At 40.2% G+C, this 25,691-nt stretch overlaps 2 protein-coding genes across 2 annotated transcripts in view; one reads left to right on the forward strand and one right to left on the reverse strand.

Annotated features, from left to right (window-relative positions):
• Positions 1 to 24,381, reverse strand: part of LOC146459423 (integrin beta-1-like) — a 34,940-nt gene extending 10,559 nt beyond the window's left edge. The window contains exons 1-18 of the mRNA XM_085089579.1: positions 24,263 to 24,381; positions 23,731 to 23,802; positions 22,580 to 22,656; positions 21,431 to 21,526; positions 21,088 to 21,151; positions 19,513 to 19,644; positions 16,758 to 16,845; positions 15,544 to 15,628; positions 14,823 to 14,912; positions 13,710 to 13,796; positions 7,612 to 7,689; positions 6,883 to 6,978; positions 5,852 to 5,947; positions 5,522 to 5,595; positions 3,350 to 3,407; positions 1,944 to 2,008; positions 1,204 to 1,291; positions 219 to 292 (exon numbers count right to left, since the gene is read on the reverse strand). Of these exons, the coding sequence (XP_084945705.1) occupies positions 219 to 292; positions 1,204 to 1,291; positions 1,944 to 2,008; positions 3,350 to 3,407; positions 5,522 to 5,595; positions 5,852 to 5,947; positions 6,883 to 6,978; positions 7,612 to 7,689; positions 13,710 to 13,796; positions 14,823 to 14,912; positions 15,544 to 15,628; positions 16,758 to 16,845; positions 19,513 to 19,644; positions 21,088 to 21,151; positions 21,431 to 21,526; positions 22,580 to 22,656; positions 23,731 to 23,797 (1,415 nt within the window). The 5' untranslated portion in view covers positions 23,798 to 23,802; positions 24,263 to 24,381. The remainder of the gene's footprint in view (positions 1 to 218; positions 293 to 1,203; positions 1,292 to 1,943; positions 2,009 to 3,349; positions 3,408 to 5,521; positions 5,596 to 5,851; positions 5,948 to 6,882; positions 6,979 to 7,611; positions 7,690 to 13,709; positions 13,797 to 14,822; positions 14,913 to 15,543; positions 15,629 to 16,757; positions 16,846 to 19,512; positions 19,645 to 21,087; positions 21,152 to 21,430; positions 21,527 to 22,579; positions 22,657 to 23,730; positions 23,803 to 24,262) is intronic.
• LOC146459424 (uncharacterized) lies at positions 8,138 to 12,439 on the forward strand. Its single transcript, XM_085089472.1, has 2 exons — positions 8,138 to 8,744; positions 10,971 to 12,439. Exons 1-2 carry the CDS (start codon positions 8,153 to 8,155, stop codon positions 11,996 to 11,998), a joined length of 1,620 nt encoding a protein of 539 aa, XP_084945598.1. The 5' UTR covers positions 8,138 to 8,152; the 3' UTR covers positions 11,999 to 12,439.
• Positions 24,382 to 25,691: the final 1,310 nt, after the last annotated feature.

The raw sequence follows: 25,691 nt of genomic DNA on the forward strand, positions 1-25,691 counted from the left end.
CCGTCCTTAAGGTACAGGATTTGACCAAGAGCAGTTCCTTTATTTTACTTAGTCGTAGTAAAGCGAACGAACCACGCGACCGCGCGCGAAAATTGCTTCCTGCGAGGAAACGCGACGATATCGAGGATTACCTCCTCGCGTGGATCATTCGCTTTGCCATCCGTGAGAAAGATAGGGGACTGGTCGTAGTGTAACACAGGATCAACTGGCTTGCTCACCTTCCTTTGTTGCATTCACACAATCCACAGGCGAGAGTCCCATTTCCTTCAGAACATTTGCTGCTGTTATATTCCTGCAATGAGTAACAAGCAAACAGTTAAGTAATTTCGCACTTCAGGTAGGATTTGGAAATCATTCCTGGAATCAGGACTGATCCCTCATCCAAACTGTTCATAAAGTCACATAGAAGTGGCAATGCAAACATTCGACCGAAAACTTAAAGGAAACCTCTACTCTTGAAATAAATTAACGTTAAATTGTTGAAAATACAATCTAAATTCAAATTTCGTTGGAAAACATGGAAATAATATTTCTGTGTCGGACAAAACAGAATTTGATTATCGTCTACTTTTCATTTTAAATTTCCCGGGCGCCGCCATCTTAGATTTCACGACGTAAAACGGTTGCTCAATTGTTTAATACAAAAAAACTTCTGCTTACTAACAATAGCGGCAACCATATGACGTCATAAAATCTAAAATGGCGGCGCCCGGGAAATTTAAAATCCAAAACAGGCGATAATCATATCTCATTCTTAGCACACTTGAATGTCATTTATGCTATTTAAAGTAAAATTTAGAATTTAGGCACTATTTCCGACTATTCACCGTCAATTTGTTGTCGGAGTGGAGGTTTCCTTTAAGATGGCTCTGAGCCCCCTCTGGTAGAATTTTTTTAAACTTTGCAAAAAAATGTATCTAAACAAAGTCATGCTGATTACAGTTTCATAATAAAAATTGGGGCTCACCGAGCTCGTTTTTTAGTTATGACCACTTAAAGGTAAAATTAGGGGTGTTTTTAACAGGTTATGCTGTTCCTATGGTAATGCCAAGAAAATGATCATAACTTGTTCACAAATGTTAAGGCATGCTTTTGATACCGTTATCGTTATATCAAGTGATAGACATAAGTGCTGCAAACTGATGGAAACCAGTCCCAGCCACCTTAATACAGGGAGCTTAGCACGGCTAACATAATACGTACCTTCATACTGGGTTGCTCGCACTCACACTGACAGATGTAGTTCAGTTCTAACTCCACAGCACCAAAGCCAGGAACACGAACTATGAAGCTACAAACAACGAAATAATCATTTATTCACCAGGCTTAAAATATACCATCACATTCTTTCCCTTGCGCATATACCACAGATTGACACTCAAATCCTAGCAGTATGCAGGATGTTTGCCCAATGAACCTAGTTTAACGGCCTTTAGCTCCCACGAGTCTCTTGTAGTTCAGTGGTAGAGCATCCGAACTAGTATTTGGAAGGTCTTGGGTTCGACTCCTGATAGGAGCACTCAGATTTCCTTTTTGCGAGTATGCCTGTGTCATTCACTGAATAATAAATCATTCTCAATGAAGTAAACTGTTTGAGTGGGATGTTATGCGTCGGAAAAGCAGACCAATGAGCAGAGACCACACAAAAATGACTCTTTACCCTGTACAAAACATAAACCTTATTCCAAGATGGCTACAATTTTAACAAGTTCTTGTTTGCATTCAAACTAGCCCTTCTTGCCTCGTTCATGGTAAATTATTCTTTTCATTTTTGGGCTTGAGAACGAAGCAAGAAGGGCTTATTTTAATATGAACAAAAGAATATTAAAGTGGTAGCCATTTGGAACAAGGTCTATAGCAAACACAAACACGACTTGAATATGTACACTAAAGTTAAATTAAAAATCAATCAATTTAAGGATGCACGTATAAAGAGTACCAACCTCGTCTCTTTCTGCGCATCTGTTTTAGGACACTCTTCTAATTTCACAGACACCTCAAAACTGACCTGTGGGGACAAAAATATCCACGGTTATGTATGGTGTAACGAGTATAGGTGCTGGTGTGTAGTGGCTAGCATGTTGGAGTATTCAGTGATTAATGGCTCATTACATGGGTTCTGTATCACATTCCTTTCTATTTCAAAAACTCATTAATGATTCATAAGGCCATTGACCTGGTTTTAAAACCCGATAAAACCTCCTCCTTATTAGTATGCTAATTTCCAACGTTCACAAAAGCACCATTATTATGAACTCCCTTGACACACGCTTTTCCAAGAATGTTTTTGAAGCCCTTCAAAAAACTCGAAGCACGTGTTTTATTGGGTCTAAAACTGATAAAACACTCCTGATCGTTTTTTAAACATTACATCCTCCACATTAGAGGATTTAACGTTTACGGCAAACGGCAAACATGAGATTTGCCTTTATGCTTTTTGACAAAATTAGTACACAGATGAGAATAGTGCAAAATAATTAGAACTGGCCTTGGATGCTAACGCAAAACTACTCAATTTTTCTGAGAAACTGAAAACAGCGAGCAGCAAATATGGGATAAACATAGTCACGTGGTCATTTCTACCGTTTGCCGAAATAAAACGTGATTCTAATTGTCCTTCTCCACTTAGGTATATAAATGAGTGCTGACAAACCATCACGCAAAAAGAACAAAATGTTGGGGAGGGAGGGGGGGGGAGGGTAGCCCTTTTCTACTGACAAATTTGCTTCTGAGGGCCAATACGTAGTCCCTCTTTCGAGTTTCAAGACGGCCCTTTTTGACAAAAGTAGGCCTGAGATAGTTTAAGTTATCACACAGAACATAAAAATTGACACAAATCAATAGGGTGTGATGCCCGAGAAACAGAAATGGGGAATGGAGAAAGAGTATGTAGTTTTGTTTTGCTACAGTTTGGCCAAGTGTAAACTGGGTAATGGGATGGATGTTTTGTTGGCCAAGAGAAAACCGGATGCATGGGCTGACTTGTCTTCTTAGTGTTGTCAGCGTTGGCTGGACAAAAGCTGGATGTCCAGGGTGAGTTTCTGTACAAGCACATGGCTACAACTCACATTTAATCACAAGTCTCCCAAAATACATTGCGCCACAAAGACTTATTGAATACATTATTAATGCAAGTGTACGCAAGTATTTAATGCAAGTGTGCCCAGGCCACCGTTTCTCATGAAAGAAAAAATCCTGACTTGTTTACTCGAACAGTGGAACAATGTCCTTGGTTAAAACCAATAACATTCCCCAGTCTGGCCCTTTAAAATGTATGGAACAGAAGCTCGATATAACGAACCAATTTCCATAGTCCATGGACTCTTTATACTTAATTTAAATGCCATACCTCTTCTCCCTTTTTCACATTTGAGCACTTTTGGTTCTGACTACTAACTGCATTCGGTCTGAAAATATCAATCAATTAAATGTAACATCAACATTCTATCATCAGAAAGATTGTGTGAAGTGTGTTATGTGCGGCTAGAACGACTCTATTGAACATGCATTCCTTAAATGTCAGTCCTTCCAAAAATTATGTGTTGAATACCTTCAATGGTTTAATAACTTACACCATACTAATGTTTTATTTTTATTTATTTTTATTTATAAACTTTGCCAGAGGAGAAAAAAACAAAATGAAGAAACCTCTGACAGGAGAGAACTCACAGAACGATATGTTCCAATAACGAGACTCCTTGTATAAATGAAATCACATCATAATAATTAAGTATTGACAACTAATTAACAACACATTTTAACTAATACTACAGGTAATGATCTGCTTTGATGACATTTTATGCAGACACTTTTAAACGTTTGAGGTACTGCGGGATCGTACCCATTTAAAGTCAAATCTAGGTAGTATGCCCTCAAATTAGTTTTAAATACATCTATAGATTTTGTATTGTCCCTCAAGAAGTCTGGAAGTGTGTTAAATGCTCTTGAGGCTCTTGAGTAAAAACTGTTCTGGAACGTGACAGTCTTAGCTTTAGGTATGTCAGTCTTACCCCACTACAGGTTTTTCTCAATTTACCAACCCCAACCACTAGCCTTTCTAATAAACAAACAAAGGATTTGCATCTTCTTCTGTTACATATCCAAAGCAGTACCATTACGCATGCAAAACAATGCAAAAGAAAGTAGCCACCTCTGAATTTATATCCAAACTCGTTGTTCAGTTTAAAATAGACAAATAGCTTGATGTGATTACGTTACCCTCGCCCTAGCTTTATACCCATGTAGGCATGGTAAGGCAGGATCATTATCTGATGTCTATGTTGCAACACTTTTTCTACGTGCACAATAACTTACTTTGTAACATGTTCAGTTTGTTCAATAAATTAACTACTGACTATCAAAAAAAAATTCTATCATCAGAAAGGTTGCTGATACATTCAAGGTGTTTGCTTTCCTAGTGTAATTACAAAATAATATTAGGTTGCGTTCGAATGACCTTTTTCCGGAATAAGAATAAGTGGAATAGCTGCTAAATTTCTCTTTTTAAGAAATTTGGGAGGCCAATTCTCTAAACTATCGCTGACACATAAGAGTAAGAGCCATCTTGTGCTCCAGTAACTCCTAAAACCTTTTATGAGGGATTTCTTGTCATTGTTGTATGTATTGCTATTCTGGAATGAGTGTGGCCAATGTGCGAGCCAGCGAGCCAGCGAGCCAAACGTGCGAGCCATGCGAGCAAAGCGTGCAAGGCATGCGAGCCAAATGTGCGAGCCATGCGAGCCATGTGACCCAAACATGCGAGGCGTGCAAGGTATAAACAACCCCCAACATAAATGCTAACCATTGAGCTAACCGGGGAGCTATTTAAGCTAACCTGAGTGCTATTTAGGCTAACCGGAGTGCTTTTCAGGCTAACCGGAGTGTTTTTTAGGCTAACCTGAGTGCCTCGCACATCTGCCTCGCATGGCTCGCTGGCTCGTTGGCTCGCAGATTGTCAAGACCCTTCTGGAATAGGGTCAATCAAATGCACCCTTAATAACCATGATTGACAAGATGGTTCAAAGTACACTAAAAAACAGCCCCTTTTGGTAAAGGTTGAATGTTGAACCTCAACAGAGAGAGCACATGAAATTACCAGAGTGGGATTAGAACAAGATGTAAAAAGCATGTTCAATAAAAACTAATCTTAAGCTGCAATTAACCAATGCGATCTTTCACCAGTGTTTTATCTCAGTGTGCCTCTGTTTCACAGAAAAGGAGACTGTTCAGCAGTGTATGGTTTGCAATAGCCTTCAATCAATCAATCAATTGATCAATCAATCAATCAATCAATCAATCAATGTTGTGCCACTAGCACTAATTAATGACACAAATAATGGATCAGAGAATAACTCTGCAGTGTATGTTAAAGTGCTAAAGTGAACCCATGAATTTCCCACTGAGCGTTAGCCCTAGTAAAAAAGTGGGAGATCAAGATACGTACATGTGCCTTCAAGGATAACCATGTAAAAACTGATGATATTCTGCCAAATAATGTTTTGACTAACTCCTATCCACTTACCCACAATCAGCTTTGACCGAAACTGAGATTGTCTCTGGCTCTTTGTACACCAAACTGACTGTAGACACAATTTGCTGGGGAAAAGCAATAAATAAGGTTTTACCATAACTGTTTTCAGTCACTAATATTTCCAGAGGTATGAAGTTTCTCTTCTATGAGAATATTTCAAACTGTGATCACATGAACCACAACAACTGGTATCTCAATACATTAACTGCAATCCATGTGCCACCATTCGATAATTGCTGGAAACCTTATGGCATTTCATTATTGTCTCTAACAATATATTAATTGCAACGTGATTTACCAGCACAGGTTTGTAATTCTCACCTCATATTTGTTTTTGATCAAGTCCACGACATTCCCAGAGTCACCAGCAAGTGTTCCCGTCACCGCGCCCAGGTCACTCCACATGGAACTCACACTCTGTAAGATAGAAAATCAAGCATCATATTACACACCAAGGAAAAACATATCCACTGCCCTGATCCTGATTAACTGTCTCAGGTTAACTCTTTAAGCCCTAACAGTGATTGGCATGAAATTTCTCCTTGTAATATCATGCTTATTCAACAACTGAGGTCATGAGAATTAAGCATATGATCACCCATGGTGAGTTTTTATTGATATTCTAATAACTTCTCCACAGTGCTTTTAATAACAAAGGTATGGGGACAAGATAGGAGAATTTGTTCTTTGATATTAGAAGTTAAAGGGTAAAGGCAAAAGGGTGAATTCAGCTCCTGTTTATTTTAACCACACTGATAAACTTCAAATAATGGTTATGAGCTGTTAACCAGGTTAATTCCTTGGATCACAGTAGGATCTTACACAAGTGTCATCATCATTATCATCAATTTTCAATAATTTGTTTCTTTGTTTTGCTGATTCAGAGGGCGCTTTTCATTTGTCAAAACCAGCCAGACCAGTAGTCAGTTTGTAAATGGAATGTACCGTTTGAAGAATACAGTAAGTTTTATCCTTGTCTTTCAAATTTCTTCAACATGAAAAATGTTACAGCGCCTTTCAATAACATATGGACTCTGAACTTCAACCCCAACTAACGAATTAAGTGTTTTACTGCCGTCAATGATAATTACGGCAACAACTGACTGACCACAAAAACCCAGACACCAACACAGTGGATCGAAACCTGCTAATCACAGAGCACAAACATGTCTTGACCTTTTGACCCAAACGTTTTTGTTTTCTAAGAGGTCCACTGCAGTGATTAACGGCAGTGAAAGGCTTAATGGTTGGTTGAGTTTTGAACTTCGGAGTTGGCATGTTTTTGAAAAGGGCAGTAATATGTTGATTGACAGTAGAAGATCCAATATTATATAAAGCCTCTCAATAATTACCGAATAAAGATTGGTGTGTTCCTGTGTGACTGCAAATATTGGCAAAACATTGCTTTCCTGTAGTTTTTCATGTAGCTGTGCAAGAGATGGATAATCCTGTAATAAACAAAATATGGGACTTTAATAAATGACATCTTTCACTTAGAAGCAGCAGAGAAAAAATATATCCATGTGGGATGGAGAATGCACTGGCTAATGTTCAACTGAAGCCAGACTGCATTGCTTGTCTGGATGTTAAATTTCAAATTAGTTTCAGCTAGGTTCCGTTCAAGATTTCTCAAAATTTTGAAGGCACATGAAAAATAACTTAAAATTTAATTTAGCGGAATAGTTAATTGTGTAGGGATGTGCAATACGCTACACCGTATTGAAAGTAAAATTCTAAGCTTTCGACTCTGGTAGAGAACAAGACCAAAGCAGAGTCAGAAGCTTAGAACTTTACTTTCAATGCGGGTGGCGTCAAAAATTTATAAAGTCAACCGAAACTTAAAATTTGTTTGAAATGCTTTTAATTGACAATTTATACAATACGAAACATTAACCAATACAATGTTTTCTTAATATGTCAAAATAGTAAATTTTTGTAGTTTTGCACAAGTGTCTCAACAGACTTTTTTTTCATGTAAGCTTTCTTTGGTCTCAGTAATATTACTTCAATTGAAAGAACTTTCTCAACTCATTTCAATCTTCTCCAGATCTAGAAATGATATTTAATATAAATTATCATACCAGATCATTGGACTTCACGTAATTTCCATTACTATCCAGATGACATTTTCCATCATTTGGAGTTACAATACCTCCAAGCTAAAGAAAAATGATAAATACAACAAACATTTCAATTTCAATAAGCATAATTTTGTATTAACTACTAACATTAACCCCATTTAGCCAGGCTACATTGGGGTGAAAAGCACGTACCCCCACCCCCCCAAAAAAACACCTCACTCATCTCGCACAAACAGGGACCTTGCTTGACATTACTTATTATATAGCTGCCTTGTTCTGCCTAGCAGAACATAAACTGATCTTTGTGTCTCTGAACAGTACTTCATTACAACTGGACATTGTTAGTAAATGTAATCGATACCAAGGTATGCTTATATCCATTAGGTCCGAATTGCGTGCCTCATTGTTTGCCTTGCGAGTACACGTTGCACAATAGTTTTATCAAGTTTAGTTTGCCTTAGTGCTGTATTTTGTCTTTACGATTATGCCTCCTCGACCAGCCAAACGCCGTAACTGCCCGGTTAGCCTTAACCCGAAAACCATGTCTCTGCAGGAGCTAAATGCTTTACCTAGGAATTCTTTGATTCTTCTCGCGTCGGCTCGTAATCTCGTGACAACCGGCACGAAGACCCGCTTGGCCCAGCGGGTTTTCGAACACGAACAGGCAGGCACGCACGCACCTCAACGGGAAACTCCAACCGCCTTGAACGAAAATCCTTTGGATGTTGGGCGACCACAGCCTCCAGATCGCCAACAGATGCCTTCGGTCTCCTCATTTTCGCCGGATCAACTTCTCCAACTCCGTGAGATCATCGCTGAAGTGGTTGCCCCTCAGCGCTCTGACCAAGTTGCTGGCTTGCCACAGGATATTCCTCTACTTTCTCCTGCCAGCGTCCTCAACAGCGGCCCCGCCACCAGCCTCAACGCGCCGAACGCCCTCCCAAACACCTCAAATGCCACGTCGGGAGAATTCCAAGATGGCGGCTTATCGCAACCTCAGCTAGTGCCCAGTCTCCTCCCAACGGCTCTTCAAGGTTCCCTGGGCGTCCCAGTCCACCAACCTCCCCCGCAGCCTCCACACGAGAGCACATTGCCGCCGCTGCCGGAAAAGATCCGCACCAAGATTACCAAACGTGAGTACATCGATTTTAATGACTTGCTCACGGATAACATGTACCCACACCCCTCCCATGCCTCATCACAGAACAATTTCACACTCAGCCTTGACCCTCAGGATGGCGACTCATTATCCTTTGTCCGTTCTCAACGTAGAAAACGCCGTATTGACGGCTTATCATCTTGGCTCGAGGCCTGGAACGTCTTCCTTCGCTCAACCCTGTCCCTGTACCCCCACCTCGCCCCAGACCTCCTCGCATACCAAGACCAAATATGTAAATACAGCAGGAAGTTTAAGTCAGCCGCTTGGCTTATGTACGATACTGCCTTCCGTTTCATGGCTGCCACAAACACAAACATGCCCTGGGCGAAAGGTAACGAGCAGCTGTACAATGACATCCTAAAGGAGGAGACCCTCCCTTACTGTATCCACTGCCACATGTACGGTCACCGCACCCTGGCATGCCCTCTAAGACCGAAATCTGCCCAGTCCTTTCGTCCCTACCCCACCACCTCTACCGCCACTGCTGCCAACCTGCCTCAAACCATTAACCCCACCCCAGCCCAGCCTATGCCCAGCCAGCAGCTCCAACTGCCAGCCATCTGTCGCGACTTCAACCGCCGTGTCTGTCGCCGCCCCAACTGTCAATTCCAGTACATTTGCAACAAACCTAATTGCGGAGGCAGCCACCCCGGTTCCCAGTGCCCTAAAGCACCTCAAGTGTAACTCTACAGCTACTTCTTTAGACCCTCCTTCAACGCCTGTCAACATTGTTTCTCTATCTGCTGAACTTAAACATCACCCGGACGCACAATTCGCTGCAAGCCTCATTCACGATCTGCAATGGGGGTGCAACATCGGCTATGCCGGCCCACGCTCTGCCAGGATCACACCTAATCTAAAATCAGCCAGCCTACACCCCGAAGCTGTCTCAGCTGCCTTGGTCAAGGAAGTATCTAATGGCCATACTGCTGGGCCATTTGCCACACCCCCCATCCCCAACCTTCAATGTTCCCCCCTCGGGGTAGTGCCCAAAAAGGACGGTTCCTGGCGAATAATCATGGACCTCTCTTCTCCTCATGGTTCTTCAGTCAATGATTTTATCTCCAAAGACGACTTTGCCTTGCACTACGCCACTTTCGATCACGCTCTCACGCTGGTTGCACGGTACGGGACAAACGCGCTTATGGCCAAACTAGACATCAAGAGTGCCTTTCGGCTCTGCCCAGTTCGCTTGGAGGACCGTGAGCTCCTTGGTATCCACTGGCAGGGAAAGTTTTATGTCGACCTTCGCCTTCCCTTTGGCCTGCGTTCGTCTCCCTACCTCTTTAATCGCCTAGCCGATGCATTCGAGTGGCTACTTAAAAATAATCACAGGGTCACGGACTTGATGCGTTACCTGGACGACTACTTCACGGTTGGCCCTGCCAACTCCCCTGTATGTGCCAACAATGTCAAGACCATTATCCAGGTGGCCTCTAACGTGGGCATACCTCTGGCCCCCAACAAGCTTAAAGGTCCCACCACACTTCTGACCTTTCTGGGTATCTCAATCGACTCTTCCTGCATGGAAACCTCTCTGCCTGATGATAAACTCCAGGAATTATTGAGCGAACTTCAATCCTGGTCCTCGCGCAACAAGTGTCTCAAAAGAGAACTTCTGTCTCTCATTGGGAAACTAAACTTCGCTTGCCGTATCATCCCTGCAGGCCGCATTTTTCTCCGTCGCCTTATCGACCTTTCCACCTCAGCACGCCTCCCTCATCATCATGTCACCATGAACCGTGAAGCCCGTCGCGATATCACCTGGTGGCTCCAGTTTCTTCCTACTTGGAATGGCCGCGCTATCATCCCTGAACCCCACTGGACCAAATCCCCTGATCTGGAACTCTTTACGGATGCCTCCGGGTCCCTTGGCTACGGTATTTTCTACATGGGCCACTGGATTTCCGAACCCTGGCCACCCCAACTCCAGGACCGATCCATTCAGTGGAAGGAGCTTTACCCCATTGCCATTGCCTGCCTACTCTGGGGACAACAGTGGTCTGGAAAGAAGATACTCTTTCACTGTGACAACCAGGCAGTGGTCGATATTTGGGCTTCCGGAACATCCCGAGACCCCCTCATCATGCATCTCGTCCGCTCTATATTTTTTAATGCAGCTACCCACCATTATACAGTCCTTGTCACCCATATTGCTGGCACTAATAACTCAATCGCTGATGCCTTATCTCGTCTACAGATCACGCTGTTCCGCCGCCTCGCCCCAACAGCAGATGTGGAACCAACTCCTGTTCCCAAGTCAGCACTGATCCTCTGGCACATCGACTAGCCTTCCTACAGTCCCAGGCGATCGCCAATTCCACCCGCCGCTCATACCAAGCAGGAATTCGTAGATACTCTGCCTTCTGCACCTCCAAGGGATGGCAATGCTTTCCAGCCACGGAGAACACTCTGCGGTTCTTTGCTGCCTATCTTGCCGACCAAGTCAGCTTTAAAACCATCAAGCTCTACCTGGCAGGTATCCGTTTCGCTCACACTGAGAACAGCTTGCCAGACCCCTTCCAGGAAGCACCACTTCTTCATCTCCTCTTGCGGGGAATCAAGCGCACAGTGGGCCTCTCTTCCCGTCAGCGTCTTCCCATTACCATGTCCCTCCTTCGGCAGATTAAAGAGGAGCTAGCTAGGGCTTCTGACCTTCTCCCTTCCGACAAGTTGATGCTATGGTCGGCATTTACTCTAGCCTTCTACGGTTTTCTCCTTTCTAGTGAATTTACAGCTCCATCTGCGACCCAATTCAACCCACTGGTCCATCTCTCCAACTCCGATGTCTCTTTCAACTCTGGAGGATGTCTAACCCTGCATTTAAAGTCATCCAAGACCGACCCTTACCGTCAGGGCTGCACACTCCTCATCGCACCATCTCATCGTTCTGTCTGCGCTGTACGGGCTCTCAAAAAGTACCTCTCCACGCGTTCCTTCAACAGCACTTCCCCACTTTACGTATTCCAGTCTGGAAACTACCTCACCAGGGCTAAAGTCACCTCCATCCTCCGTACTATTTTCCAACGTCTCAGAATACCAACAGAGCTCTACTCATCCCACAGCTTCAGGATCGGTGCCGCAACTACTGCAGCAGAAGCTGGCCTGCCGCCTTGGCTTATCCAGACACTAGGACGATGGTCAAGCAATTGCTTTACCCTCTACATACGAACTCCACCTTCCGTGCTCCAGAAGGTTCCCAGCTGGCTGGCCTCCTCGTCCTCTTAGGGACAGGTTTTATGTAAAACATATTTATTGGACTCTGCTTTTGCATATTGTAATTGGCAGTATTTGGGGTATTATTTTGGGTGCACACCTGCCACTTCCCTTGCATGTTGCAGGCTGGGTGGGGCTCTCGCCCCACCTTAGCTTTCACTTACACCCGGGTGGGGACGCACCTCACTCGCTGGCTCATCCATACTTTGCAGGGTGTGTCGCTGCCACCCTTGTTACGTTACTTATCATTGCTAGGGTGTGTTGCTGCCACCCTTGTTGCCTTACTTGTTATTGTTAGGGTGTGTCGCTGCCACCCTTGTTGCGTTACTCATTATCACTAGGGTGTGTCGCTGCCACCCTTATTGCCTCCATTTGCAGGGTGTGTTACTGCCACCCTCCATTTATGCTAGGGAGCACCCAATGTCTTTAGTCCCATTTACTGCCAAAGATTGTGTTGTGTGTATTTGTAACTACTATGTTTAGCGACAAGTTGTTAATTTGTATTAACTACTAACATTAACCCCATTTAGCCAGGCTACATTGGGGTGAAAAGCACGTACCCCCACCCCCCCCAAAAAACACCTCAACTACTGTCATCACTTCAACAGCATTAAAGCTATAATGCAACTTTGAGTGTAAATAATACACTCAATGTACTGTTTCATTTTAGATCTACAAAACAGGATGAGGACATCAAATAACATGGAAAAGTTTTTTGTTTTAATAGGCCATTTTACAGTTGTGTGCTTAGTGACCCGGCCTTGGATTGGAAGCGAGGCTGGGGGTGACCTTGTTTTGATACAAACCTCACTGCTTTTCATATGTAGATCATGCTGTTCTTATGCTAACTAGTTTGCGTTCACATATGAAAAGTGGTGAGGTTTGTATCAAAACAAGGTCACCCCCAGCCTCGCTTCCAATTCAAGACCAGGTCACTAAGCACACAACTGTAAAATGGCCTATTCTGAACAGCTGCCATCTTGGATTTTTCGAGTTCATCAAAACCTCAGAAAACCGTGCAAATTGACTCAAAAATAAGCAAAACAAAACAACAACAACAATAACAAACAACACTATAAACTTCATGAAAATGTAAGAAAAAGGAAAACCGTTACAAAAATGGCTGCCAAAATCTCATTACCTTGGAAATCATCAAGTCTTGTGGACAATGACATGTCACATACACCTAACTGCCAGGGTCTTTCTTCTATTTAATCTTCGCAGCTCAAAATATTTGTTTCATATATGCATATTCATACACCAAATTGTAGCTAGAAACGTTTTAGGAAAAGTCACAAAGTTTGGTGGTGTTTGCTGTGCCTTCCCCCTCCCCCCTCCAACCCCCCCCCCCCCCCCCTTCCCCGAATGGCTGAATTTGGCCAAGCACCAATAGCCCTATTTCGATATTAAAATTTAGCCTGAAACAATGAACATCATCGCGAGGCTATGGGGAGCAAACCAATATAAACTCTTCAATTTATTCCCTGGAGCCTCAAGGTGATGTTGTTGTTTCAGGCTGAAGTTTAATATATCGAAATTGGGCTACTTACTTCATTACTAGAGCTTATAAATTTATTTTCAAAGGACAGGTACTAAAAAGCAATTAGAAAACATGTCCATAATATGCACAGCACCAGAGCCAAGATTGTAAGCAAAAACACTGTGTATCTTATCAAAAAAGTATGTCAAAGTACATAAAATATACAAAACAGGAAATGCAAACCTTTCCATCTCCAGCAATGTGGAATGAATCATCAGTGACAAATATAACAAGGCGTCGTGAGGTACCATTTTGAGACCAGCCAATTTCCTACAAAGTCAATCAACAAAAAGTGTCATTTATTTTATTTGAGTTTGTTTCTTTGTTTTTTACAATAGTCCAAAGAGTTTGATCAACATTCCTTATCTAATAAATAAATAAATTATTTAATTAATTAATTAATTAATTAATTACATAGCGTGTATTATATATCAACTACTTAAGGCTGTTGCAAAAGAAAAATTTCAAGGAGCCCACAAGCCCAAAAGCTGAGAAATTAGGAACCCAACATGTAAAGTGTTAGGTGCTGCTGCAAAATAATTTACGCATCCAAAAACCTTTCCTTGGGTGCCCCAGACTACTGGGCTCCTACATGTATAGGAGAATTATCAAAATCAATAAATGCCACCGAGGGAGGTACACGTAATTATAAACTAAATAAGCTTTTTCTCCTACATTACAATTCACTTTGTACAGCAATTCGACGAAGGTTCACCCAGATGCACCTACAACCTAATAGATGGACTTTTTTTGTGAATATGAATGCTTGCAATTGTTGCTTTCTTTCACAGACCTACAGTAATAGGCTGCGAGTATTGCTCTTACTTGCCTCTTGAACATAAATTTCTATCTTCTTGGCATGATGAAATATCCATTTTCTATTTACCTTCCCAAACATTTCTGTTCCGTTCAAGATTCATTTTCCTCTAAATAAAAAACACTAATCTGGTAGATATTAATTATTTAACATACACTGTGAGCAGTCATTGAACCCAAAAAGGAACCATGACTACATGGCTTTTGAGAACCTCAAGTCCCTTAAATTACTAGTAGATTCAATTAAAGTAACCAGTGGGGAAGGTGTAAAAAGAACTTGCTTCCCAAAACATCTTTAACATCAGGGGTATTAACTTATTGGGATCAAAGGCAGGAAAGAGATAAGTTTCAGCTTAAACTGAAAGGAATAACCATGTTGTATGACAAATATCTGTGGCAAAATTAAACATTAAGATCATTGTAATGAACAAATGCAAACAACAACTAGTAAGTGCTGCAAATCATTGACGCAGTTCATACCTTTTCACACACTGCCACTTGCATCAAAGCATCAAATCCACCCTCAGGTGCATCAAGGTTACCAGAAATTTTCTGCTCATTAATTTTAGTCTGCAGGAGAAAAAAATTAATTGTCATCTTTCTTTGCAATAAAACACAGTAATCAAAGACAAAAGTAGCAGTTAAGAAATGGTGAAGAGACCTCAAGAAATCATTGGGCTGATATAAAGAGGTCACCTTGAAAACACAAAATAGTGCCGCGTATGTAACATGACCATTGTTGTGATCAGGTACTGGACGGCAGCCGAAATTTAGGATGCAATTGCTTGGTAAAATTGCTTGGCCTGATTGACATGGAACCATCTTTGGATACGATGTTTACACATCCTAATTGTTAAACTGTGAATGGTTTGAACCTAGGAGTCATGTCATAAGTATGTCAATTATGATCATGTGTGCCTTATGTATGATCAGGGTTTTTTGGTGGACGCATGAGACCTTTATTTTGCAACCTGGAAATGACTCCTGATATGTAAATTAAGTTAATAAGTAATATATAAAAAAACAACTGTACAACCATGGCACGGTTACTCTGGATTTTGCTGTTAGTTATTGTCAGTAATAAGTCAAATACCTGTAGGTAAGTTTATATTTGTGTTACGTAAACCTTAAGTATAAGGATTTAGGATTAACTGTGGATAAATAAAGTTGATTTCAAAGTGCAACATATTTTTAGACAAACCTGAAATGAATCTTTATTCTTTACAAGAGAGAGAACATTCTTAAAGCCATACGTAGCCTCGCAGCCTTTACATGATGTCTTCATCCTACAAAGTACAAAAAAAACGCAGTACGCTACTATAAATAAATTGTTAAACAAAGTTTATTTCTTTAAACAATCCACTCAGTAACCTTACTGGCTGTGGGTCAGTAAGTGCAGGTGCCACATTTTAAAATTGTCAAAGGAATTGCATAGATCATTCCAGCAAAGAAAAAGGAAGTAACAGACTACACTGTACATTGAAAAGTGCCCAAAATTATAAAATAAAAACCTTAGAATATTAAAAATATCTCATTTCTTGCATTTATCGGGTATATATGTATGCCTAAACTATAGCATCTCGGTACCCAGGGTTTCTTGTCAAATGATGACTTGGTCTTAAAAGTGTAAGAGGAAAAAGTTGCACAAAAATTTGAGAGGTGCTTGATTATATCTCATATAGAAGGGGGTAAGATTTTATGCTTCCAATGTACAGATCATCTCTCCAATATCTGTTTGGTATCCAACTTTTGTACAAATTGACCCAATATTTATAATGACAAGTACTGACTATTGTACCATATGGCACTCTTGGGAGTGAGAAGGTTAAAGTTTGCTGGCATAGGATACTATACTTTTCAATATTTGTTTCTTTTCAACCTTTTGAACTGTGTCAATGGCTTTAAATGAGGGACGCCAAAAAAATAACCTAACAAAACTACTAGGTATATTACTTTAAAAAAGTTTAGACCTCAGGGGCTAAAAAGGAAAATCAAATCTATTAAGGATGGTGCCTACTAATAAAGAAGTATTTTTGCGCGGTTGATGGCTATGCGGGGAAAGCAGATCTCAGCAACGTCTATCGAAATCCAAAAAGAACATTGGGGGTAACCACGCATTTTTCAGAGATACTTAAGAAACTATTGTTCTAAAAAACAGTAAAATACAAAGCAATGTATGGTATTTTTTTTTCCAAATTGAAGCTTTATTATCTCTGAAAAATGCATGGTTACCCCCAATTTTCTTTTTGGATACCAAGAACACTTGCTAAGTTCTGCTATCTCCCCATAGTTTTTAACAGCGCAAAAATATCCCTGTATTAGGCAGCACCTGTGGGAAACCCGAGTATCTTGAGTTGTGCAGAATGTATGCGCAGTAACAAAAGTAGGCACCGTCCTTAATATGTTTACACTTACTCTGTTCTAATAAAAGGAGAAACCGTCTTGTCCACAAAGGAACCAAATCCAAGCTTATAGTTTGAGGTAATGTTATTCATAGCATTGGCTGTGGAAATAAGAAATCCAACGTTATAATTAATTCATAAATTTCATTGAATGATCATGATTTGTTAGAATTCTAGCTATTGCTAAAAGGTGCCTGAGGCCCATTTCTTTCGGTAACTTACCAGGCCCAGTAAGTGTCTTTTGTGATAAACGTTTCTAATTAACAGAAGTCACTTTTTGTTAACTTTGAATACTAAATTTTAAAATCTTAAAATTAATTCTATGAAAACATTTACCAAGAAACTGTAATCACTAAGTATGTAATCTGCAAAAAAACATTAATTTAAAAGATACTTATTAGGCCCGGTAAGTCACTGGGACGTTCGAGAAACAGGCCCCTGGAGCTGGATTTTCTGGCCATTAGACTTGAGTGGTATTAAACCTAGGGGTGGTTGGTCTCAGCAGACGCAGGACTCTGAGACTGCAATAAAACCCAAACCCATGACAACAAAGTCTATGTAAACAATAAAATGAACCAATCATAATCCCAAACAAATACAAACTGTCATGTACATGGCATTAAGCATGGGAAATCCCCTCTTACTGACAAAGAAACTGGCAGAGTATTTATTTTTTATCATCAAGATGTACAGTATAATGTATGGTGGTAAAGAAAAAAAAACGGTAGCCCACTACACTGATGGGGAGATTGTTTTGTGTTCTTGGACAAGACACTTTTCAGATCAAATAGGAATTTAGCTTGTTGGTTTTTGAGGAAGGGGAAAACCCGGAGTACCCGGAGAAAAACCTCTTGGATCGAGGATGAGAACAAACAACAAACTCAACCCAGATGTGATGCCAAGTCTGGGAATTGAACGTGGGCCATATTGGTGGGAGGTGAGTGCTCTCACCACTGCGCCATCCGTGTCCCCCAAATCTGTTCTCACATCATCATTGTCTCTTCACAAGCCAGGAGTATAAACGAGTTTACTCCAGTTCCCTCTTGTGGCTCTGTATTCGTTTACATGATATCAGCACAAAATCTCATACTGGTGCGAGTCATACCAGTGCAACTTCACCCCAGTAACTGTACTGGGGCGGGATTTTCATTTGTGTACGAAAACGCATTCCGATGTCATGTAAACACGGCACAGCCGTTCGCTCCAGCATGAAATCACTCTCCTGGGAGTCTAGAACAGGTAGCGCATGCCCAGTCTTCGACATTCAATCCAATATGGCGTTACCTGGACGTCACAATCACGTCGCTTGAAATGAAGTCTCCATTCATGTAAACACGGTATGAAATCACAATGTCATACCCGTATCAAACTCGCACCGGGGCGAGTTTACACATGTAAACACCCCCTTATAGATGCTTCATGCTACAGTCTATAGTCTACAGAAACTGGAATAAGCTCCACTAAGCCCCTAATCAGAAATGCTCAATCCAGAGTGCAGCTCACTAACCATTAGCAGTATTCGACATTAACGCTTGCCCGATTGCCCGGGGCAAGTTAAATGATTCAATGGGCAAGTAAAACTACGGTAAAAGTTGCCCGCTCGGGCAAGCAGATGTTTTGCTCCTGTCCACAGTGTGTCCAGCAGGAAATAAAGCGAATTGAAAACTCTTTGCTGTCAATTTATTTATTGTGTTAATATGGGTACCTACCTTGGGATATTTTCATACCCGTTAGCCGTAGATTGAAAAAAGATACATATTAGTTTGAACAAGATACAACGAAACGAGCACGAAACACTGTGCACAAAATCGTGGCTGCCATGTTTTTTTAACCCGCAAAGAATGTTGGTAAATTTACCGTACCCAGGCTCTAAGCGGCCAAATTTATGCTTCGTATTTTCCCGGGATTTTCACAGCGATCAAGTTGTTGAAATGAGTCTATTTCAGTTTGGGTTTTCAAGGAAAAAGCAAATGAATGATGAAAGGGAAGAAGAGAGGGAAAAAGGAAGAGAAGTTGACGAAGTTGAAGAGGTTAGAAATGCTGAGGAAAAAAACCCAGAGGAAATCGCTACCGAGAAACCCGAAAGTGAGTACGAAGGCAAGCAAGTGAGGAAGTACCAAACCACGTGGGAGACGGACTTTCTGTGGCTGGGTTTTGAGGCTGACAAAAACAGAATGTCCTGCAAAGTTTGTTTGTTTGTAACGAGTTACCTAGGCATGGGGGTTGTCTTGACGCTTAGCTTAAGGTGGAGATGGACAATAAACGGCGAGCGAAGCTAGCTGGCGATTTTTTGGGCAACCAAAAAATACGCTAGGCAACAAAAAATAGAAACCTGGATGCCCAAAGGGCAATTTAGCAGGAAAGTTAGTGTCGAATACCGATTAGGCCACTGCACCTCATACAAAGAAAACATCAAAGCAATTTAAGTACTTATAAAAGCTCAAGATACCCACAGCCATATATCACCTAGGGGTGCTTACCATTTACGCAAACCAACCGGATGGAAATTTTCGGCATAAATATGAAATAATTTAGCTTGTCTCAACAGAAGATGGATAACATGCAAAATGTATGAACATACATGTAAGCTGTAAATCCCAAACGGAGTAATAAAAATGCATCACTTTGACCAGAAGCCCATAATTTCAGAAGTACTCCAAATGGAATGATGCATACCATTTGATTTTCCAACTGGAATTCCGGGCTTTCCATGTAAATGGTAAGCACCCTAGGTTACTCACAGCCATATAAAATGGAATTATTCCCACCTATTTTTCCAGCCAATTTTCTTAAACTGCCCAAGTCATCGTCCATGGAAAGTGACATATCCATAAGGTAGTACAAATCTACAGGGTAGTTCTCTGCAGGTCGCACTTTTATCTGAAATTTGGCAGGCTCCCCTATAGTAGGAGTAATGTATGAACATCATGTCATTTTTAGTTGCATCAGTCTATCTGTCCATGGTTATGGTAATATTAGGACATAAGAACCTTGTATTATAACAATTCAAAAATTACAAGTCAGAGGTATTTTTACGCGGGATGCCCTGAAGGGGCATACCGTGTCTAAAAACGGGTCGATTTCTTTTTTTTTTTTTTCTTCCTCGTAGCTACAAATCGGTACATTAATTTATTCATTAAACTCACCCCTCTCCTACTCAGGGTGTATTGTTCTGATTGTCTTCAACAGAAGCAGGCCAATCAAAATCCATTCTTGTCGCTTATATCGCGAGGGAGGGGACCCACTCACCCCTACCTGTGTGACGTCAATGCATCATTTGATATATTTATTAAAGACGGATTAAGTCGCGCCATATTGTTTTAACATGTTCTGGACTCAAGTGTGCCGTTTTCAAAGGGAAATTTCACCATTTTGAAGCGGTAAATCGAAAGAATAACTTCTAAGAAGCACCCGACATTTAAAACGGTGGAAATTGGTGAGTTCTTAGTGAAGGAATCGTGCTTTGTTTGACAGTCTTAGACCACGACGCGAGACTGAAAAGAGGTCATTGAGAAGCTTACGTTATCGTAATGGAATTTGACAAATTTCCGCTGATAGTCTGAGTCGCGTAACACACGGAAAACAACGTAACGCGATCGTCGTGACTCAAACTATTCCATTAGCAAGGATAGTTTTATCAATCGGCGAAGCATACAGCTGGAATAAATGAATCAGCCCCAGCATCTCGCGTAATGCCAGTATAGCAGGCATCTTGTCTGTTGAACTACAAGGCTGAGATCTATGGAACACAGTACTGATTGACTACATTACAACATGTGTTTTCTTATGAAGAACTGGCTTGCAAAAAGCAGTTGATTATTCACAAACTATTGATAAAAAGTTTTCTCAAACTCATATGAACTATAGAAAGTTCATCAAAGTTAGCTCAGTCAGATTCATTCCTAGGCTCCTGTTTTCATTTATTGCAGCAAGTTACCATGGAAACTGTACAGTCTACAAATAGCGGAAACGTAGTTCTTCTCAACCAATAACAATTCAGAATTTCTGAGCCAGTAAGTACAAAATGCCAATAATAAGTTAAGCCAATTGATGCAGAAATTATGGAAATTACCAACACGTGCCACATCCAATGTCTAGGAGGCTGCTACCAGCAGTAAGCTCCAACATCCAAGTGAACTAAAGAGCGCCTATTGCAATTTAATTTGAAAATACTACTGCACAGAAAACCAAACTGTAAACTTCCTTATAAGCTATTGAAATTCTTGGTCATCTGCCTCTCTTTTAAACTATATTTATTTAATTAATTTATTGTCTGTCTGTCGCTTGGCTGAAATACAGTCAAGTGACTGTTGTCCACTTCACGACATATGACTAAAAAATACCTGTTCTAAGGTCCAGTCTGATTTTCTGAGGTTGTACTTGCACTGTGGGGCCAACATTGTTGTCCTGTTAAGAAAAAAAAATAATTTGCGCTCTGAATAATTGTGACTGTATGTCTATAAAGCTATTGTGTATAAACTCCGGGTTTACAAGTGACAGGGAGGTCAGCTAGCAGAGAAAATCAAATCCTGTTATTTTGGGAGCATTCAAGATAATATAACAATTACGTGCTACGTTATAAATTTTTTGACATAAAAATAACCATGATTATAGTATTTCGAGGGGTATTAACTTTCGGTCTATGGATGGTCATATAACACATATTTACTAACTACAAACTCGTACCTCTTTAACTGCATGTTTGCTAGACGGATTGGAAATATTTTTACACTGTAGGCTTGTCAATCTCCCCACTGTGTCACATCTACTGCCTAAAAAGTTCTAAAAAAAGAAACAAAACCAAATTAAACAAAACGACATAACATACCAGTCAAGTGTGATGAAATTAATACACTTTTTAAAAATTGAAATGCATACTTAGTCATTACTTAGCCATAATGTTGTTCTTGCATTCACATATACATGTACAAGTATGTTGACTAGTCCCCACTACTAACAAAAGTTGACATCGAATATTTTTTTGTTTGTGTGATTATGTCATTATTTGAGGGTTCAACAACTTCACTTGCCTGGTTACCCAAGGCAGGTGCGCAACAGATGTTTATCCCAGTATAAGGATCATTACCTCTCTAGTGTGGACCACGATTATCTCTCAATAGTTTGTAGAAAGATGAGAATTTAAAATACACTGTACACAATATTTTTATAGCGTGAAACTTGAGGGGGGCATTTCTGTTCCCCTCGCTAAAAATGAAACACTATTTCTATTATTCCAGTATTGAAAACTACAGATCATAAGACAGTATAAATTGCCTGTAAAACCTAAAAAATTCTTATTAATAATGATTTTGAGATACATAAACAAGTAAAACTAACAATATAAAGTTTTGACATTTCAGCGACCTCATGATGCCATTATCAAGGAAAGAATAAATGAATAAATGAAAGCGAGTTCAAGCCGTGTAAATTTACATAAAGGAAGCTGAGCTAGACAGACTTTAAGTAACAAAATGCTGTAAATCAAACAATTAAAGCTCCTTTTGAATGTGCAAACAGATTCAATCCATGCTAAAATCTTTGTTTAGCTCAGCTTCCTTTATGTAAATTTACATAATTTGAACTCCTTTTGAACTCATTTTCATTTATTCTTTCCTTGATAATGGCGTCATGAGTTCGCCAAAACTTTATATCGTTAGTTTTTACTTGTTTATGTAAAAATTATAAAGTCAGCGATAAGATGGAGACAAAGTGTAAATGCCTTTTGACTTAGATCTGAAGGTGACCTCTTCAGGTTGATGTGTTAAACACACATGTATATGGAAGACACAACAACAGACTTTTAGTCACCTAGTTTACAAAAATAAAGGATGTTACCTCGTCAGAACACCATGCACAATTAGCTTCCCCTATACACTCATAACATTTTGCCAGGTTCGTACACCCTTCTACACCTAAAAGAATAACACACTAGAATAATCAATAATTGCTTGAGCAGCAAAGTACATTGTGAGGGTCCGAAATGGAACCAACATAATCACCCCAGCTCAAGTAATAGGTTTCTCAGGAAGTAGGTACATTAACCACAGCGGCTGTTAAGTACCATAAACTGCTGCTCATAAGCCCTGGGCTTATACAACTTCGTAAGGGTTTAAGATGGGCTTATAAACAGAGGGGCTTATACCCGAGGAGGTTTATAACCGGAACAAAAAAAAAAAAACGTTTCGAAAAAAGCTATAGCGGCATTGACAGAAATACATTTTTTCATTTACTGGTTTTTAATTAAACTTTAAATCGTCAATATTTGGAACAAAATTAAAACTAACAACAAGAACGAAACTAGAGGGGGGTTTATATCCGGGGCCCGAGGGGTCTCATAATCGGATGTATTTTATGGTTTACAGGTAGATGACCACGAGGGCTTATAAGCAGCAGTTTACGGCATTTGTATTTATTAAAAGCTGGATCTTTGTATAATGCAATTCCAGGGATTTGACTGGCTTAGTGGCCATGATTTTTGAGCCATTATCCCATGGCCAAGAAATAGCGATGACCATTAAATTGTCCTCTGGTTGTTCTTGCAAAGTGAAATCAGCAAGACCTCACGCCATTTCTAGATTGTTTTTAAAAAAGCAATTTATTCCACTTGCGCTTGTTGGATATGACATGATTATGGCCAACTAGGTGCTACACGCCTTGTTCGCGTTAGCTATCATCTCATATCCAATGCGCGCTCATGGAATAATAGTCAAGTATACTGGGGCAAAGGGTGATATGACAACTGTTGAGTATTTGTATGAGTGTTAAATGGCAACTGTTGAGTACTGGTATGTGCAACAGGGCACGCAATAAAATGCATCTCCATACATGAAGTACCCACCGGTGAGAAATAACAGCAAATAATGTTAGATGCCAACACAGTCATTCAATTACTTTTAAAGAATGTTTTACAATCAGGGTCAAGATGAACAGTCAATAAAAAGAATAATATGATCAAATAAAGATGGAACACGAATACAAATACTCACCTTGGATGTAAAAATAACCGCTAAAGGCAGCAAAACCAAGCACCAAACTAATAAACCCCTGTTTCATGCTTACTGAAACCAAAGAAAACAAATTACGGGTCGATGACAAACAAGATGACATTACACAAACGTAAAGCCTTTTAAATTTTCGACAAAAGGAAACCACCTTCAAATTCAGAGCACTTTCGTGATCTTCTAGAATTATTTAACTTAAATAATTATCTTAGAATTGAGAATTAATTTACCTTAAGTTAATCTTAATTGACCTTACACTCGGCCATTAGAAAAGCGAATTTCTTTCAAAAAAATCCTGCTGTCAATTGCGACTGTAGACTTACTTTCTTCGCATAATAATTTAGTCATTTTTTCCTTTCATGCCTTCATTGAAAGTAGAATGCCCCGAAAATAACAAGCACAAGCGCAAATCGACAATGAAATAACATCACACATTCTGCACATTTCTAGCAACAAATTTGGATTAAAGAAATGCTATTTCTCTACTAAAGCAAGTAAAATGTAACGTGTACCTTACCTTTAATGTTACCAGTCAAATAACCGACGAAATCCGCCAAAGTTCGACAAAGTCTCAAACCCAAATATTTTGTGAGCCTCAAATCCCGAGAGTCACAACCCTTCTACCGAGGAAGTGATCACCGAATACCTTTACTCCAAGTTTGGGCATGATTGCCATATTTAGAACGCGTAGTGTGTCGGGCGGGGTATCAATCCTCTAAACCTATGACATATTTCCGGTTGGAAACGCACGTCCAACGCGAGTTATGCCTGAGGAAGAGGAAATGCGAGCGGATGCTTTTAATTTCTAAAGGGTTACCCAGACACCGTTTTCCGATTCAACCGATTCAACCGCCTATCTTTTCTAGAAGGGCAGATGATCGCGTTTGAACGGTTTTTTTTTTCTGGGTTAGTCGGAAGGGTGGAGTTTTTGAAAAAGAAGTACACCACAGCGACAAATCAATGAGTGGTTTTGTTTTTGAAAAAGGCCGGTAAGTAAACGTTTCTGCGTCCTTAGATCATGAAACCATTTTCAAGTTCGAATTGTCAAGAGTTATTTGCATATAATTAAAGATCAAAGTCTTAATAAATAGCCTGTGGCGTTATGAGGTCGTCGAAACGTTCGTTTTTATCGCTTATTCAAAACCGTTATTTTTTATTAACACTTTTGTTGTTATTATTATTATTATTATTATTATTATTATTATTATTATTATTATTATTATTATTATTATTATTAATTATTATTATTATTATTATTATTATTATTATTATTATTATTATTATTATTATTATTATTATTATTAAGAATGACGTATTATTCAGTAAGTGACACAGGCATACTCGGAAAAAAATCCAAGTGCTCCTATCAGGAGTCGAACAGCTTTTGGTCGCTTACGAGATTGCAGTCTCCTAAGCAACCAGCTCTAGTTACGGCCACTTTTTCCAATTCCCGAGGTGGTCGGTATTTCTATCAGTCTCAAAGGCTATCTGAAACAGACAGCAGGAGACTGGAGTTCGAGTACTCGACGGTGAACCATATTTTCACATAGTACGTTGTATCTTGCTTTTACACGTTTACTTTCAAAGGTTACCGACTTTTTTGCTTTGGGGGAGGGACACTACAAACAATGTAATAAAGATTGAAATCCTGCGCAGTGTAGTCAATTAATGAGAATTTAAAGACTTGTCTAAAATCGACGCCGTTAAGAGAGTTTCAACCGACGTTTCGGCAATGCTGCCTTCTTCAGGGTACAAAACTATACCGTTAAACGGTGTGCGACAAATGCAGACTGCAGACTGCAGACTTGCAGACCTGCAGACCCTCAGACTAGCAGACTCAACATACTGGCCTTTCCCAATTCATTCTAAAAATAACATTGTGCAACCTCAACCAATCCACATCACGCGCTGTCCGCTTGGTACTACTCTCACGGTTGTCCTTGAGG

Source organism: Pavona decussata, unplaced genomic scaffold, assembly GCF_977016875.1.
Source record: "Pavona decussata unplaced genomic scaffold, jaPavDecu1.1 SCAFFOLD_219, whole genome shotgun sequence".
In the NCBI taxonomy this organism is placed as follows: domain Eukaryota; kingdom Metazoa; phylum Cnidaria; class Anthozoa; order Scleractinia; family Agariciidae; genus Pavona; species Pavona decussata.